Below are 17,987 nucleotides of genomic sequence, written 5' to 3'. Positions count from 1 at the left end.
GACCTTGTAATGTGCTTGTTCATTGCAATATCAGGGGAGGCATCAAGGTCAATTAGGGATCAACATCTTCCCTTCCTAGAAAGCAGTGGCTTAATCAACTTGGTGTGTCCTGCTAACTAATGGTTGAAAGGTTCAAGTGAAAGACCTTTTCACACTTAAGTTGGCTGTTAACACCTTGGGGTTACTAGGTCTGTGCTCCTGGGAGGTCCTGGAGAGGTTGGGGACCTTGTCTGGAACAAGACAGATCCAGGTTTAATTTCCTGCCCTTCATTGCTATCTGTATGACCCTGGGACCTTTTAGGCTGCTCCATCTCCTCCCCCTTCCACCATCACTGTTGTTTAAATGGAAACACTGGTGTTTCCTTCTGGCAGATCTTTCCCAGCTGAGCACTTCAATGCTTTTGGCATAGATCTCAAACCCAGCAGGCTGAAAACAAATTGATGTTCCCTGTGAGAAGCAGCAGGCAAACAACAACCTGCTCACAATTGCATCGATCTCTCATTGTGTGGCAGCTCACTTATCTCCAGCCAGCTATGTGCAAAGCACCCAACAAACGGCTCTGCATCCGCTTGTGTCCTGAAAGCTTGCAATTCCAATGGGCAGCATCAAATTAAGGAAAGGGAGTGGAGGCCAAGCAGAGCTGGAGTTGCCAACATGCTTTATTTTAAATGAGTTTATCTAGCCAGCTCTAAGTACGCATTTCTGGTACAGCAGTTAAAATAATTAACCTGCTGACATTAACAGATTAAATGAGTCTTGGTTGGGGGGAGGAGGAAAAGTCCAGAAAGTAGGCATCTGTTGCACTGAGGAATCTAGTTCCTTATCCATCACTAATATGGAAGATGGAAAAACTAGAATACTCTTTCAAATCTCTATGGTTCCTTAGCTTCTCCAAACTGTTCTTCTGTCTCTGGGAAAGACAGGTTAGAATGGGGAAAATAAAGCAAAGGAGCAGTGTTGGGTAGCCTGAAGTAACCCACTCTAACACCCAGCCCAAGGAGACTGCTCCTAGGTAAGGAGAAGCCTTCCCTGCAATGGCAAATCTAGGCTGGTTTAGTTTGAATGGATCAAGATTACAAACTCTAAAAGCTAACCCCAGAAGCAGGCTATCTTCTCTTACATCCAGACTCTTCTCCAGAAACTTAAAATGAGCATGTCCTAGCAAGTGTGTCTGAAGGGAACTTCCCTGTGATGGAGGGAGAACAGATGAAAGGAGAAAGGAGGGCAAAGTGAGTAATAGAGCAAGCAGAGCGTTAGTGGTGACAGTGCTACCTGCATGTCCATGCCTCGGTGTTGAGCATCACTGAATTACTCAGCTGCATTCATGAAGAAATTGTTCATCTGCTTTGTTATGAATCATGACAGCTTAAATTAATCACATGCTCACTACTACCTTCTACAGTAATGCGAGCAGTTTGGAGGCTGCCCAAAAGAGGGTGGCTGTTTGGCTATCGGCAGAATTGGCTACATGATGGCTGTTGAGTATAGCTAAGAGTAGAGGGGAGTTAAAAACATTTCATCAAAAGGGGACTTTTAAGGAGCTCTGATTCTGTAAACTGCCTTGGTAAGCATCTTACCTGCCATGACCCATGTATGCAAGCAGATGAGCAGATCTGGGTTTGTAGAGCCTGGGTTTTGTAGGTTTGTGTAGAGATGAAAAGCTCGGTCTCCTTTATTCCTTCCATATGTACCTAATTTCCAAGGTGCTCAGAGCAACAGGAGGGCAGGCTTTGGATACTGTTGAAGGTCGACCATCAAAGACTGGGCCCGTGGCTTACAGAAACATTAACCTAAGTGGGCACTTGCTCCTTTCCTTGGTTGTGGTCTTCTGTCCCTTCCAGGATTTGGTGAAGATGGACAGTGCTGCTTGTGTGTGCTCGCTGCTTTTTTCCCCCTCTGCTTTTTTCCATGCCAGTAGTTGCTTTAGCTGAGAGCTCTCAATCTCCACTTGTGCTGCCAGAACTGCCCCAGAGAAGCCAAAGGGATCGATTTTTATTTTAATGCCCAGAAAACAGGAAGCTGAAGCAGATATGCACAATTGATCTCTCAGAACAGATATCTGTACTGCAGGAGCCTTTACTACAGTCTCTTTTCACCCCAGTAGTAGCAATGCTGAGATGTTGCAGGGCTAGCAAAGACTTAATTATTTAGTTATAGCAGCCATGAAGAGGGAATAGGGGATGAAGTGCATGCTCAGCTTGATTCAGACTTGGCTCAAGTCCTGGAGTCTTGGAAGATGATGCCTAGTGGGGCACATATTTCATTTTATGTTCCGGCAGTGAAATGAAATAGTTTTAAATTTTTTCATATTTCTCTTTTTTCCCCCTTCAGAAAAGCACCAAAACTGCCACGGAAGTGGGCCGGACCTTTGCCACGATGTTTTCAGACATAACCTTTCGCCAGAAACTCCTAGAAACCAAAACCGAAGAGGAGTTCAAGGAAGCCTTAGTCCACCAGCGCCACTTGTTGACGGTGGTGAATCAGAGACCCTCGGCAATGAACGATGGGCACAAGTCACACAGTCCTAAGCCCCTCAAGGTAAGGTTGGCCAACATCTCCCAGTGGTTTGGTGTCCAAATAAGTAAATGCAATGGTTTTGGGGTAAAGATTTGAAGAGCTTGTGGTGCTTGCATCCATTAGGCTTGTCTAGCTAGCTCTCTGAACTGAGCTTTCTATAAACAGCTCCCATATGTATGTCCACTTTCCTCAGCTCCTGCTGTAAATCTAAAGAAAACACTTCAAAGGTGCAGGTGCTGAAGGGACACAGAACAGTAGGGGGGTGAAATGGTTGCAGGACTTTGAATCCAGATGCCTAGTCGAGTGTGGGACTAATGGATCACTGTGTCAGTCCAAGGCACTTAATCCTTACAATCAGAAGTCTCTGAAGAAGCTGCTGCTTGTCTTTCCTACAGCTGAAAGGCTTCTTGGCTGTCCCTGCTCAATAACTTCACTTAAAGGTTGCCTGTCAGTACTTGGACTGATTTCTCCCTGTTTGATCTGTAGCTCTGTAAAACGTTACTTGCTTTGTACTCAAGTTTGAGGGAAATGCTGTAACTCCGCTTTCTTTTCTGGAATTTCCTGTGTATTGGTCACTGCTTTGCCTTTCCGTTCAGAAATTCATTCTTTAACCAAGCAGCATACCTGAAAAACAAACTGTTTGTACCATCCCTAGTCGTCTGCTCCTGCCCTACAATTGCAAATAATAACCTTAAAGGACAACTTTTGGGTTGTCTATATTGCAGAGGCTGGCAAATTCACCAATTCTTTTCTTACTGAAGTAGATTTAAGGAGTTTTGATCTGCACATCTGGAAACAAGTAATGCTCACGTTTTTCCAGCATTCTCCCCTTGTTTATAGGTAGTGCTTTGAACTTTGGTAGACCCCATACCTGCTCGTAAGTGGTGGTTTCCACCTCTATCACTGGGACAACAGCTTTGGCCAGACAGAGCTTTCAACATCTCTGAGCCAATGCAGTGTGTAGTGACAACTCTTTTTTAATGCTTCTTCTTGACATTGGTTGTTCTTGGTCTGGATTTGGTAAATGAAGGGTTTTGAAGTTGTTTTGGCCTGCATCCCTTGAGAGCTGAAGGATGTGCAGTAGTAAGTCTGCTTTATCTCTTTTGAAAAGCTGCCCCTGCTTGCCCAAAGTGGGACTTGCCAGGATTGATTTTTAGGAGCTAGGCTGGAGACTTCTTTCCATGTTCCTGGCAAGCCAAATTTTGCCTGGAGAAGAAGGGTTGATTTGAGGTCGTAGCCTGCATTCATCAGTTCTAAGGAAAGCCATCTCCAGAAGCCCTTCTCCTCTGCCTGTCCTGTGTGACAGCCCTCTAGAATGAAACCATTTAACATCAGAATAAACTGATATGCAACCAGAGGTGTAATTTCAACCTGTGAGCCACCCTGAGTGAAATACATACCTTAATCTGGAGCTGCTGTGTTATTACAAGCAAGCCTGCAGGAGGGCCAGATCTCTCAGTGGTATCTGCCTCCCACCTCCCTTTATCCCTTGATCCTGCAGTGACAGGAGAAAAATGGACCTCAAATGCTGCGTGAGTGGGATTTTTAGCAATTGCTCATTTCTATCTGTGCTAAAATACCGAAGGGGGCATGGCAATTGTGTACCATGCTGTGCCCACAGCACAGTCGGTTTGCTTTGCCTCATCTCAGGATTATTTAGACAAAACAGCATCCTCACAGCTATAATCAAGTCAGCCTGAAATCCTTTTTGTTTACTGAGGCATCTAATTGTGATTTTGCTCATGGAGGAGGCCCTGATGGTTTTGATGTTTTCTAGCTGTGACCATATCCGTTCCATACCACTGTGTGTGATGGAGGGGTGTATTTTCCAAAAAGGGCTGGGCTGTGCCTGCTCAGCAGTAGCAGGATGGAGGATGGCTTCTGTCACATGAACTTCATCTAGAATAGCTCTGGGAAAGAAAAGCCTTCTGAGTAAGTCCACCTGGTATCAGTATGTCAAATCCAAAATATAGCAGGGCCAAGAGAGCTACCACCACAAATAGGAGGAGAAAGAAGGACAAGCCACACATCCCCTACTGAAGGGGAAAGAAGCAAGGAATGGCAGGCCAAGGAATTTCTGGCTCCTGAAGGTGTGAGGAAGCCCTTCAAAAAGGGTGAGGATGGAGTGCCAGCGTTGTCCTTCCCAAGATTTTATTAAAACTTTGGGTGGTGAAGACTCAGATGGCAGGAAGCAAAAGCCAGATTGAAACCTGTTTGGAGTAGAGCTACATGATGGAGATGCATAGTGGACAAAAGTACTGCCCTTTTTGGCTTTACCTTGAGACGTCAGTAAACTTCATCTCTCTCCTCAATGTAACCCAAGTTAAGTACGTGGTTGGAGCAAAGAAAAAGGTAAGAGGATCAGCCATACAGGAGAAACAGCTTTCCCCATATTTAGCCACAGACTTGATGTCAGTGGTCCCTATAAAAACAGCACTGATCTTGATGGCCCCACCCCAAGCTAAACTTGCCCACTGGCAAGAAATAAAATGCATAAAGGGACGAGGAGTCTCAAACATAACCCATTGCCTCCCCTTTTCTCAAATCTGCTTCGATGAGTGTCGTGGGGCAAGAAGTTTGGCAGTGTTTTTCTGCTTGTCCACTGCTGCCTACGAGCAGGCAGTGTGCATGAGTGCCCCTTCCAGCCCCAGGCAAGCAGCAGGCATGTGGATTCTTCCCCCGAAGGTGAGCTGCACTGAGCATCCCTTTCCCATATTCGCTGCAGTGAGACAAGTAAACATATTAGTTATTAAAGCTATTGTGATTCTCTGGCTGACTCGTGCCTTCAGGAATGCCTTTCTGAGGGGCAAAATTAAATTGCTTTTCAAGTGCGTATGGCTTTGATGTCCAAATATGCCTGTTGGGTGAAGTTCATAGTTCTCAGAAATGCTTAAAATGCAGAAATGCTGTTGTCTGTTTTCCTTCCCTCCTGATTTTTCAGGGTAGAGATCTGAAACTGTCCTGAAATAATACAGGTGTATTGGCAAAATGCAGCAGAAGTGACTTAAAGAGCTGAAATATAAGATGTGGTAACGACTGATAAAGGAGTTGGTCCTTTGAGGGATCTCTTACATTGGGGGTTTTGGGTGTGTGCTGTGGAGTATTCCCTTTACAGGCGGTGTTTTTATTTTGTTATATCTTGTGATGTAACCCTGAAATTCCAGACACTGCAAGGCAGATAAGCCCCATGAGAAAAAGCAAAGCTGCACAGAGTCTGTTAAATGAGCACTGTAGGGCTGAGTCCCTTCTAAAGCAGTGCTTTCTATCAGTTTCTACCGGAAAAGAAGTGGGGGAGAAGAAAGTATTCTGGAAAGGAAAAAAAAAAAGGGTGGGGGAGAAAGGGTTATGGGTTGAAATAAGGATAATTAAAGGGAAAAAGGGGGGAAGAAAGGAGGAAGGTACAAGCAAAGACCATGCAGAAGCACAGAGGGAAGGAAAAAACTCTCCTGTAGAGCCTAGTGATATGGTTTAGTGGAGGACTTGTTATTGTTAGGTCAGAGGTTGGACTAGGTGATCTTCTACCCTAAATAATTTGATGATTCTGTGATCAATGAGCATTGTTTGGCCACATCCTGTGAATCAGGGCCTCAATACGCCTACCACTTTTTTGGGAGGACTCGATGTCTTCATAAGAGCCCCCCTTTTCCTTCCCCACCTTTTATTGCTGAATGTGACAACGTATGGTAAGGAATATCCCTCTGGTTGCTTTAGGTCAGCAGCCCTGGTGATGTCCCCTCCTTGCCTGTTGGCTTTTGTGGGGACTTGGAGGGAGTCTTGGTGCTGTGCCAGCACTGCTCAGCACCAGACACAACACTGGTGTGATACCAGGGCTGCTCTAGCTCCAAGTGCAGAGCACAGCACTGCATGGGGCTGCTGTAGGGAAAGTGAACTCCAGCCCAGCCAGACCCTGTGCTCTGAGTTGAGGATAACAGGAAAAAAAATAAAATAAAAATCTGACAGGTGCCTCATTTGCAAGTGTTGCCTGCTTTGACGCTTTCCATGTGCTTTTTGTAAGGATGTAGCTGAGAACTGGGAGGCTGTAAGTCAATAGCAGCTGTCGTGTGTTTCTAAAAAGCTCCTTGTTGCCTGTGCGGTGTGTCAGCTCACATAAGCAAACATATTGCACCTTGCAGGCCCCCAGAGCAGGAGTAAAAGGAATGCATCTGAGTTTTTGGAACCCTTTCATGATGATCTTATTGCTTTTTAATGGGCAGAAACTCACAGTTTGACTGTGAAGCTACTCCAGCTTGTTCCCTTGGGGTGGGGTTTGGGGTGTAGATGGTCTTAATTCCCTTACTATTCCAATTTGAGGTCTCTTCTGTAGTGATGCCAAGGAAAAGAGCACTTTTTGGGGATCTCCTTTTAGAGGCTTAACATGGATTTGGGGAAGAGTTTGTGGTAAAATACAAAGAAAAGTTTGAAGCAGTGGGAGGACACCCCTACCCTCATGTTAATCCAGTGGGTACCCAGGCATTATCCAGTGCCCTGAGGTCCAATCCTGCTGTCATCCAGGGTGTCTTCAGCAGGTCACTTCCACGCTGTGCATCAGCTCCCCCACTTGCAAATCAGGGATGCGGATATGAATGGGAGGGGAAAGAGGGAAGGAAGGGAGGAAAACAGGGTGGTCTGGGGGATTTTTCTCTTTTACAATGCTTTTGAGGATACAATTTGAGGTGTGAAGGGTTTATTTTTATTATCATTACAAAATCCAATTTGAATGCCCTATTCAAAATGACCAGTTTTGCTCCTATCAGTATTGAATAAGAAGGTTAATCTCTTTAACAATGCATGAGCCTTTAAACTGACACAGCATTTCCTTCCTTTCTTTAGTTGCACGAGTTTCTCAATGTTGGCAAGGGAATTTCTGATGACATTGCACGAAGATTTCCAGTGTACGCTTTGGACTTCACTGATGGTATGTTGGCCAATGTTTATGGAAGCATTGGCCCGATTTTAAAATTTTTGTGATACAATGTCCTGTTTACAGTGTGCATTGAATGTTCTTTGATATGTGTAATGGCTCTCTTATTTCTTATTCAAAAGAATATGTTGATAAAAGCTGGTGAATAGGTGGCGTGGCACATGGTAGATGAGAAGCTTGCGGCGTTCCCTTAACAAAGGTGGTAGCTTTATGGAGATCTTGTTTCTTATTAAACAATGAGGCAGTTAAATAGATTGATTATGGGTGTGTGCAAACACAGATCAACTCATAGAGACCTAATTAGTCAGTGGTGGCCTAATAGAGCCTTTCTGCTGTCCTGGTAAGCCAGAATCTGTAGCAATTATGATGCTGTTGGAGTTGAGAATGCTAAAAGAAAACCCGAGTGGCGCTAACTTCAGCTCTGTACCTCTTAAAAACAGGATAGAGCTTGTCTGCTGTAGTCAGATCACTGGAGCATCAACACAATGTTTACATTGGCCTTGTTGGTTTTCAGAGTCACTTTCTCCCTTTCTCCTTGGGGCTTTAAGAGATTCTTAAAGGCCATGAAAAATCTTAACAGGGTTACGCAGCTTCAGCCTGATATGGAAGCATGTTCAGTTTCTTACAGCTTTTGGGGGATTTGTTTAATATCTTCAAGTATCTGGTATCAAACCCAGAAGGTTTGCATGAAATAAAGATGTAGAGTGTAGGCAAGGAGAATCCAGGAGCTCTATCAAACACCTTTCTGCTATTAAACTCCTTATGTAAAGGCACAATTGTCCCAACATGCACCTCTGAGGACTGTTGCCCTTGGAGATGATATAAGAAGGCAAGATGCCCACCCAAGTCCCATTTTACAGAGAAGTATTTTAGTGCAAAGCCACTGAAGTCTAGCTAACACTCCATTTTTGTGGAGATCAGGGGCACATTGAGGAGGAAGAGGGACAAATTATTTTCAGGGTAACAGCAAGGAGCCAGATTCAAAACAAAATTGTTTCTTGGCAGGTGTATCATTAGTACCAGGTCTGTCAGAGGACATAAGCTCCTGATTTGGACACCTCTGGAATAGTTTCAGGATACTTCATCTCCATGACTCTTGTTTTCTAGGGCTGTCAAAGTCCAACTGTTCATTGTAAAGGGGTAACAAAGCACTTCAGAAGGGAATTGCTGCAAGACGGCTGTTCAAGGAGAAGCATCCTGTGGGGAGCATTGAAATGTAGCTGTCTGCATCCTGAGTGCAGGAAACAGTTCCCAAAGTGCACCATTTGATGGTCCTGCAGCCAACATTGGCTCTCAGCAGATCTTGGAGGGTTTTTTTGGGGGTCCATGCTCTGGCTTTGCATACAGAATAACCTGTGTGTGCTGCTTCTCAGCCCTGGGTCTGTCAGCTTTAGCAGAGTGAAACTTAAACTATTGCAGCTCAAATGTGAAGCTCACCTTAAGAGCTGTTGTGCTTTCATGTATGATATGGGGGAGAGGAGGATTTTCAAAAACCTGTATATATTAGGATGTGCCACTTCTTCCCAGAAACCAGAAATTAAGATAAATTCTTTAAGGATCTGCATGGAATGAAAACCAGATGGAGCTTAAAGCATCTGCCATAAACCACCAAGACCGAAGGTGATCAGGAATGTGAAATTCCTGGACCATCTCAAAGCAGCAGTGTACCAAAACTGTAGGGATTTGAGCTATCCAAATATCTGTGCTCCAGACAATCACATGTACATCATCAAAGAGCTTTGAATTGCAAGGATGCTTCTCTTTTTGAATGGTCGGAGCCTCTAAATCCTTAATCTGAGAAGCATCCTGGGATTTTGGTTTAGACAGATAAACCGATTAAGAGCAGGGTGATAAATAATAAGGCTTTTGTAGGGCCAGCAAGTGTTTTGTCAGTTGGACTTTTTGTGCGATTGATCTCATTCACATGCTGTGCAAAGCTGGCCTTTAAATTATCCTTAACCATTGTGATTTGAAAGGGGCAGAAAGGAGTTATCTTCCTTTATTTTTTTTTTTTTCCTCCAGATTAGGAATTGTAGTTTAAGTCTGTTTTGGATTGTGGAAGTCATGTCTGTTTAGTGCAGCTTGACTTCAACTACTGAACACTCAAGGATCAAGGAAGAGTTTTCTTGACTGTTCCTCCAGAATTGGTGATCTTTATAAAGGAGAAAAAAAATAGTGAATGCAGATGGGCCTCTTCCCTTAGTGCTTCTCCTACCCGAAGTTAGATGTTGGGGTAGCTCCTGCATCACTTCACAGCCCTTCATTCCTAAACATCACCTGGGCGCAAGAGTTCAAAGCCCAGTTGAGGTCTGACTTCTTGGCTGCTTTCTGGCATCATGACCTGCATTCACAGGTCTTTTTCAGTGGTTGGATCTTCAAAAACATGTTTTCTGTGTGAATGTTTCTCCAACAGGCTGGAAGGAATGAGAAGTTTAAGCTTTGAGTCTTGGATTTGTTTCTTCGAGCTTCCCTAGTCTGAGCACATGCTTGGCTTCTCTGTCACAAGATCGGCTGGATTTCCTTTTTCCAGCAAAGTTCTTGGTCTCACTTGTAATGTGATTTACTCTTTCCAGGACTTTAGGGAAGATTTGTCTTCTGTTCATCTTTAGAAAACTGGGCAGACTCCAGCACTTATTAACATAAGTGAAAGACCAGCTTGAGGGCTTTAGCAGAAGTTTGTTTTGCATTTTATGACTAAACTTACGAAAACCTACAGGTATCTTTAATGTTTTTACCATTGAAAGGTGACTTTTTTTAATCCAGCTTTAATAGGCACGTCGTTGCTGATGCAAATCCGTATAATTAAACTTGCTTTGCATTAGAGATTTCAGAGAATTGGGAAGGAATGTTAGTCAGACACTTCACAATGTCCATTTGTCTCAGGTTTGGTTTAATCTGCAATTAGTATACTTGAGGAGCTCTAGTCCCAGCCTCTGGATCTGTTGGTCTTCACTTATGGGTGCGTAATACCAGGCAAAATGAAGCCAGTAATGCTGCAGAATTCTCTGAAACTCTAACCTGGTAATTTAAAAAGAGACATTTCAGAAATACGAGCAAGTAAAATAGAGCTGTCACGTTGATGAACATAATTGCTTCCTCTTTCAGTGTGTAGATGTACCTTAATTTCAAGGGATTGCTTCTGTAATAGACAGCTACTCAAATCTCACAGCTGGACTGAGTTGATTTTCAGCTATAAATTTACACGGTGCAGTTGGAGTGACACTCTCCTGGATGGCTTTATGAGCCTGCTGCAGATGAAATGCCATCATAATGCAGCCCACCTTCCTTTAAATGAAGTAATGTCAGTCCCTGGGTTGCAAATAAACCCTGGAAATATTTAGCCAGATGTCGATTTTAAAAGGTGAGTTGTGATTAATGCTGGAATTTGGTGCTTGTCTCATCTGAGTCTGTACAAGGAGACAGCACTTGATGATGATTTTTAACTGCAATTGAAGAGTGATTGTTTGTGTGAAAGGGTATGTTAGATTTGTTGTTATTGTCTCCATTATGAAGTGAATTTTGCTGCCCACCAGAAGGGATTCTTTGCTATTTAGATCTCTTGTGGCTGAAAACAGACTTCCCTTCTGCTGGAAACCTTGAACCCAACCATGATGTGGCATAAGGTCCTCCGTGGTCAGCATGGACTCCTGCTCTAACTTCTGCTTTGCAAGCATTGAAGCTGAAGCCAAGAGCCACACACAAGCTTTTATGATGCCCTTCAAGGCTTCTCGCTTCCCCCTTCTTTATACTGTGGTTTATTTAACTGAAAGCTTTTTAAAGAGAGCCTCACCTCTTACAAAGCTTTCTCTGCTCAGAAAATGAGTACTCTTTGATTTATTTCTCTGGTCCCGGTTGCCTGTTCCTTTATGAATGCTTTCAAGTGGTGCTGCTTCTCTCCTTTCATGTTGAAGAGACTCCTTTGTCCAAAACTGCTTTCTGAAGCCACGCTGAGTAACCAGAACAAGGAGTGACGATCTCTACTTGTAGAACTACCACTTGGTCACTACTTGCCCTTTTCTCTAAAGGTCTCAGGCACTTGCGAGTGTGAGGTAAGAGCCTGTAGCTGTTTGACTTGATCACATGAGAAGACTTCATCTGCAAAAAAAAAAAAAGACATTTTAGGCCCTGTGGTTGCCAAGAGTGGTCAGGAATGTGGTTTGTGGTTTCTGAATCTTCGCAATAAGCTGAAAAGAATCTGCCTCGAAGTGGCTGGTCCCATGACTTGTGGAAGGTCAGGCTTATATTTGCACGTTTGAGATGTCTCCCGTTAAGTTTCAGCACTGCCTCTTTTCTTTACTTTCTTTCAAGGATGCTGAGCATTGGAAGTCCTGTTCGTGTCTGTCTTGTCTGCAAGCAGGAGCCATCGCAAGGTGTCCTTTACTCAGGTGTCTGCCTGATCATCACACACCATCTCTGGTTTTTGGCTCTTTCATCCTCCTTCTGTCCTTATCTCTGCACTGCAAGCGGTGCAGAAAATGGTGCAGAAAACAGATGTTTGATAAGATCTTAAAGTCATTGGGTGATTGCTTTTCACTCCAGTGATAGCCTGTTGTGGCAATGCTCAAATTTTCTCCATTTGGCACCAGCAGCCTAAGATGCAAAGTCCTCCCTTCTCTGATTCAACTCATTGGCTTGTAGCTCCCTCAGCAAGAGACTGATGCTAGCAAAGGCTTAGGTGGGATTTTTGGGAGCTTAGGGGCAGATGCCTGTGTGGGTGTTCACTGCTCAGGTGGCTTCCACAAAAGGTGATTTAGGACTCCAAGCCTGTACAGATGTCTGCAGGAGCATCATCAAGGGTGGTAGCACAGGCAGGTTGTTGCAAGAGCGGATTTTCTTTGGAAGAGGCTCTCTGAGGCTGCTCAATGAAAAAACTAGTTCTTGAACAATATCAGATGTTGTCATCTTGCCTCCTTTCTCTTATGGGGTGATATGAGCACACTGAGGATGGACACCAGCCTGAAAACTGGAAAGGGAAAAGATAAACTACTTCAGAGGTCCTTAAAGTCATAATATGACACTTGAATCCTCTTTCTGGCTGCTTTTGTTGTGGCCTGGCGTGTGTTTTCTGATGGAGATGAGAGGGGGTGAGTGGATGGAAAGAAACGAAAAGCCATTCTTTCAGAAGGCTTTTTTTAAAGCAAAACTCTCTTAATGTACGCATTCCTGACCTCTTGTGCTATTTGTTTTTGTAAGTCTGCTAGCACTAATTGGCTCAGCATAGCACATTATTGATTCAAGCCCTGTAACTCAGATTTCTGCCTAGGGGAAGATGAAGTGCTTCATGTTTTCTTGCCCAAAGCATTGTGAGTTGGGAAGATCAAACTTGTTAGGGCCGTAACAGAGAATACCTAAAAAGATGGTATTAAAAGGCAGGGGGTAGGGATTTCTGAAGCCTAAATTTCTGGCTTCTGCTTTGATCCCCTTCAAAAGTTCTTGGGCTGTTAAAACCAAACTGCTGTTGGTGTTCCCTGTTTTTGATGATACCAGAAGTCTGAAGGACTCTATCTGGTGGCATGTTGGTGCTTCTAGTTCTGGTCCCAGATGAATACAGGTATGAGTGTGCAAAAGCAAATGTCAAATACCACCTATATGTTTAAGAGTAAAGCATGGAAAACTTCTGCCTTCCAGTATTAAAAAAGCTAATGGTACATGTGGCTGTTGTGAATATGGTTTGAAGGTTTTCCAAGTGAGCACCACTAATGTGACTGTTTGGGTTTACACTAGGTATTATTGGAAACAACAAGGCTATAGGAAAATACATCACAACTATGATATTTCTGTATTTTGCCTGCCTCCTTCCATCTATTGCATTTGGGTCCCTCAACGATGAAAACACACGAGGAGCTATTGGTAAGTTTATCCTTTTTTTGCATCTCTTTTTAGGATCCTGTGTATTCCAGTTGGGTAGCTCTTGTCACTTAAAGCTTTGATTGCTTTTCTTTGCAGACTAAAACATCACTGGAGATTTTTTCTAACTTAGGCTCATGAGTTTTTCTCACAAGACAAGCAGTTGAACACTTTGGGCATTCTCATCAGTCTCTGATGGATAGAGATGTATTCTACCGTATTTTTAAATAATGCTTGCTTTATAACTATGCCATTACCTGCACATTCTTCCCCTAGGACAAGCTCCCATGCTTTTGATCTGAATTTGATTGCCAGTATCCAAACCACTGGTATAGTGGATGATGATTTGCTTTGTTCCAGCTGGGGCCCTGAAGCAGTTCCTGCTGCTATTGCAGTTCATTAGATTCGTAGCTGAAATCTTGTCCTGAAGGTCTCCTGAATGAAACTTGATGGCATCCTAAATTATTGTGCGGTTGGACTCAGTCTTTGTAGGTCCCTTCTTGAACTATTTTATTAATACAAGTTTGCCAGGAAAGGGTCTTTTCATGTTTTCACAAAGTCTCACCTCTATATGTTTTAAATATTGTTCTCTGTGAATTCAGTGTTTGTTGATTAGAAAACAAATGTGTTTTTCCATCCTTCCTGATTCTTCATAGACGTGCAGAAGACAATCGTTGGCCAGTGTATCGGAGGGCTGCTTTATGCACTCTTTTCAGGGCAACCTCTAGTTGTACTCCTAACTACAGCTCCTTTAGCACTCTACATTAATGGTAAGCCTATTAAATGTGTGTGTGTGTTGGGGCCTGATGTCATTGCAGTTGGTGGAAAGGGACTTTGGATGTGAACCCTGCAACCCTGTTAGTGCCCTTGTTTGTTTTTTTTTTTTTTTCCTTAAATCAATTTTAAAGGGATGTTTTTGATGTTGAGAGAGAAGAAATTTGATTCATGTTTAGTTAAAGAAAGCTGGTTTTCAATGGAATCATCTTGCACAGAAAACATTTTGAGAATAAACATTTCTGCTTCAAGGAGGAAATCTTTTTGTCAGATGGTTTTCTTGGGGAGGTGCATTTAATCACCTTGAAGCTAAGAGGCCAGTAGCAAGGGTTCTTTGTTGGTCTCAAAGTGTGATAAGCAGCTTTCCAGTTATGGCTGTGAGATATTACTGAGCTGGAAGTGTAAAGGAGCAAACTCGATCCCCATCTTTAGAAGTGATCAGATGGGCTCCAACTAGCTTGAAAGGTTTAAGACATTTAAAGGTTTAGGGTTTTAGTTCATTGAGGTGACTGATTAAGCATGACACAGAAGTGTGAGTTCCCTTGCTCAACAGCACCTGAAGTGTCAGTGAGCAAACTCTAAGGGCTGATTCTGTGGCCTTGATTCTTAGGGGAAAGATGCTTTGAGCAGTGTGGGAGAACGTTTTTCATGTGCTTCTCCCTGTTTACAGTGGAAGGGGAGATGGAAAAAAAAATAGTTTGCCCAAAGTTTGTATGGATAATGTAAGAACAGGGTTTTAATGGTGTCCACAATAGGTGTGGTTGGGCTGCCTTGAAAGGGGTTCTCTTTGCCATCAAGCAAATGAGAATTTTGGGGTGGTGATGACAGGAGCTTAATCTGACATGTAAATGCTTCAATTCTGCAGTCATCCGAGGAATCTGTGATGACTACAACTTGGATTTCAGTGCTTTCTATGCCTGGATTGGACTGTGGAACAGCTTTTTCCTCGTGATGTACTCCCTCTTTAATTTCAGTCTTCTGATGAAGCTCTTTAAAAGGTAGCTATTTTCAAGAAGTCATATTTTGATCAGATTATTCAGCAAATGGAAAAATTATACATTCTACAAGCTCCTTAATTACAAACTTGCTGCAAAATGTATTTTGTGAGATGAGGCTGGTATCATTTTGGCTTATTGTTCCAGCTTGAAAGAAGCTTTTAAAGATTCACTGGGTTTTCTTTCCTGAGTTGGAGTCTAACTAAAATTGGTATATTTTCATGTAAATGTATGAATATGCTGATTTCCTTTGAACGAAGTTGAATGCAGACTCTGGTAACGTCTGTATTAATTCGTGGGATTTTTTTCCACAGGTCAACAGAAGAAATAATTGCACTTTTTATATCCATCACGTTTGTGCTTGATGCCTTCAAAGGCATTATTAAAGGTAAGTCTTGCAATGATACTCTTCAGTCCAGATCTCTGCTTTGCTTCATTGTCAAAGGGAAATATGAGGCTGCAAATATGCATGACGCTTGCTTGTTCCATGTTCTTTCAGGGTCTTCAGGAAAAGATCAAAGTGTTTGAGACATAAGCAGCTCTGTGTCAGCAGTTTACATGGATATGCAGAATTTCTATCGTCTCTAATTTCAGTTAGCTGAGATAGGATTAGGCTTTTAGCTTTCCAAGAGGAGAAACCATTATTAATGTTGCTGTCAGTCTTCCCCTGATATCACTCCTTTTGAATGATCCTAGCAAAAAAGAGTGATTTACATGCAGTGCATCTAGACCTTTCCTGTCCACATTATTAAACTATATGGATGGAAGTAGTTTTTAAAAAAAAAAAAAAGTGCCTCCATTCTTCTGAGCTGACACCCTTCTACCTTAATGGCAACTAAAAGGCTGCAGTGCATTCCAGAGTGCTGCTAAAGCTATTCTGCCTTTTCCAGCCATGTGCTTCCCATTTCTGGGTTAACTTCTGGATGTGGACCCATGAGTAGCCTTCATGTTTAACACATTTCTCTAGCACCTTTTTCTGACCAGGATTGGCAGGAGGTATTTGTGAAGGTAAAAGTCATTAACAGAAATTCCATGTGGATGACAGCCTTTCTGTTCATCCCAACAAGGAACTGGCCAAGTCTAAATTCAATGTGTTTTTGATCAATTGTCCAATGGCCCAAAGTTTGGGACTGTTCCCTTGAAGTCCTTCAAGATGAACCTAACCACACTGAGCATGTCATGTAATTTCAATGTCCTCACGCTTCTTCATGGTATCTTGTGTATGAGAAGAACACCTTCAAAGAAGAATCTTGATACTGAAAAAGGAATTTGGAGCAAGACATTTCCTGGATTTATTGGGAATCCTTAATTTGGCTCCATGGGCACATGCTTTGATTGTGCAATCAGTGTTTTTTCTCTGCAGAACACCTGCCTCTTTCAAATATCCTGCACAGGCAAAGCCTGGTGAAAGAGAAGCTGCTCTGGGGTGCTTTGCTTTCTCCTTGCTCAATATGCAGCTGTGTTTTACTAGAAGTGTCCTGTTAGTGCCCTGTTTTAGAGACACAAAACAGCCTCCCTGTGGCACTGAGCAGTTGAACAACTAGCAAATGTTTGCAGTGTTTCTGTAGCAGAGAGCTGCTTCCCTGTAACAAGGGCATGGGATGCAAGTTAAAAGTGCAGAAAGCATCCTTTCATCTTTGTTGCCAAACCCTCAGGAATATATAAGCAGTACTTCAGTGGGGACAGCAGAGGAGGCTGAAAGCTAATCACTAATTGGTGAATTGGAGTAATTCTCCTGTGAACTTGGAAAGGGCTGAGTTTATAGGAAAACGGTAATAAATCAAGCCAGTGCTCTGCTTGTTTGCCAGGTCCTATTGGCTTGAGCTGCATCTGAGGGTGTTTAGTGCATCAACAAAAGAGATCTCATGTCCAGCCAGGTTCCCAGGTGTAGAAGGGCAGTGATGCTGGCACGCACAGACTTTATCCTAAACCTTCTCTGTACTCATATTTAAACATGACACCACAGCTCACAGCCACGGGCTTGTTTTTGCTCTTCTGCCCCCATTTTGTAGCAGGAGGTGATGCTGCTGCCATCACCCTTCACACTCAAAACTTGCGTTGAGCAGTTAAGTAGGAGGAAGAAGCTGGTCCTGGCAATGGCTAGCCAGCTGACAGGGACTTTGGGGCATGCTTAGTGTTGAAGTAGATGTTCCTTTTGCTCAGATATGTTTTCCTCAGTCTGTTCATAGCCTCATTTTTTGCAAGGTACCCATAGATATGCAGGAAAGAAGGGGGGAGGGATGTGATACTGTACAGATGAATTGGGCTGCGTGTTGGAGCCATTCCGGTGACACTTTGTTTTCGGCACGTGGCCCAGCCACCAAAGCTGTATTTGTTTGATCTTGACATCTGCACTCTGCAGGAAACAGCGACAAACTGGCCGAAGCAAATAACACAAGTTAATGTTGTTGGAAGGAACTTGAGCGTGTGCTAGGCTTCGGGATGGCTCTGTTTCAGCAAGAGCACCACCTGCTTTGCTCTGAACAGGGGCAGCAAGATTCACTTAGCTTTCTGTTATCAAAACAAACCAGTGCCAAAATCTGCAGCAGTTTAGTACATTATAGCAAATCATGGTACAGGACAAAGGCCTCCCACTACTGTATTGACACATTCTGAGTGTAGTAAACAAAATAAGGAAAGTTTTTCCTGTGTATTAAGGTTGAGATGTCAGCCCAAAATGTATTATTGGGGCTGTAGCAATGTGTGGTAAACTGAGAAAATCCCCACGACCCAACACAAAATAACTTGGATTTTGAGTCCAAACCTAATCAGAGGTGTTCAAATGCATTCTGTGTAGTTGCAGAGCTGTATGTGCTGTTTATGCTCAGTAACTGTGTGTGTTTCTGGGACTTAGTAATGGTTAGGGTCAGCTGAGACAGTCAACAGGCTTCTAGCTCTGGCAAGCTGCTGATCCCCAGGAAATACTTCCATA

The 17,987-nt window shown here is 43.2% G+C and overlaps 1 protein-coding gene across 3 annotated transcripts in view; it reads left to right on the top strand.

The window, feature by feature from the left end:
• Positions 1-17,987, top strand: part of SLC4A11 (solute carrier family 4 member 11) — a 96,049-nt gene that overhangs the window by 54,230 nt on the left and 23,832 nt on the right. For all 3 annotated transcript variants that reach the window (XM_084286333.1, XM_084286332.1, XM_084286331.1), the window contains 6 exons: positions 2,333-2,539; positions 7,349-7,433; positions 13,164-13,289; positions 13,943-14,056; positions 14,926-15,058; positions 15,370-15,443. In XM_084286333.1, coding sequence (XP_084142459.1) covers positions 2,333-2,539; positions 7,349-7,433; positions 13,164-13,289; positions 13,943-14,056; positions 14,926-15,058; positions 15,370-15,443 — 739 coding nt within the window. The remainder of the gene's footprint in view (positions 1-2,332; positions 2,540-7,348; positions 7,434-13,163; positions 13,290-13,942; positions 14,057-14,925; positions 15,059-15,369; positions 15,444-17,987) is intronic.

The sequence above is a fragment of the Netta rufina genome (assembly GCF_964035555.1).
Source record: "Netta rufina genome assembly, chromosome: 4".
Taxonomy (NCBI): Eukaryota; Metazoa; Chordata; class Aves; order Anseriformes; family Anatidae; genus Netta; species Netta rufina.
The sequence above is the reverse complement of the archived record's forward strand: the minus strand, read 5'-3'. Positions and strand labels throughout refer to the sequence as shown.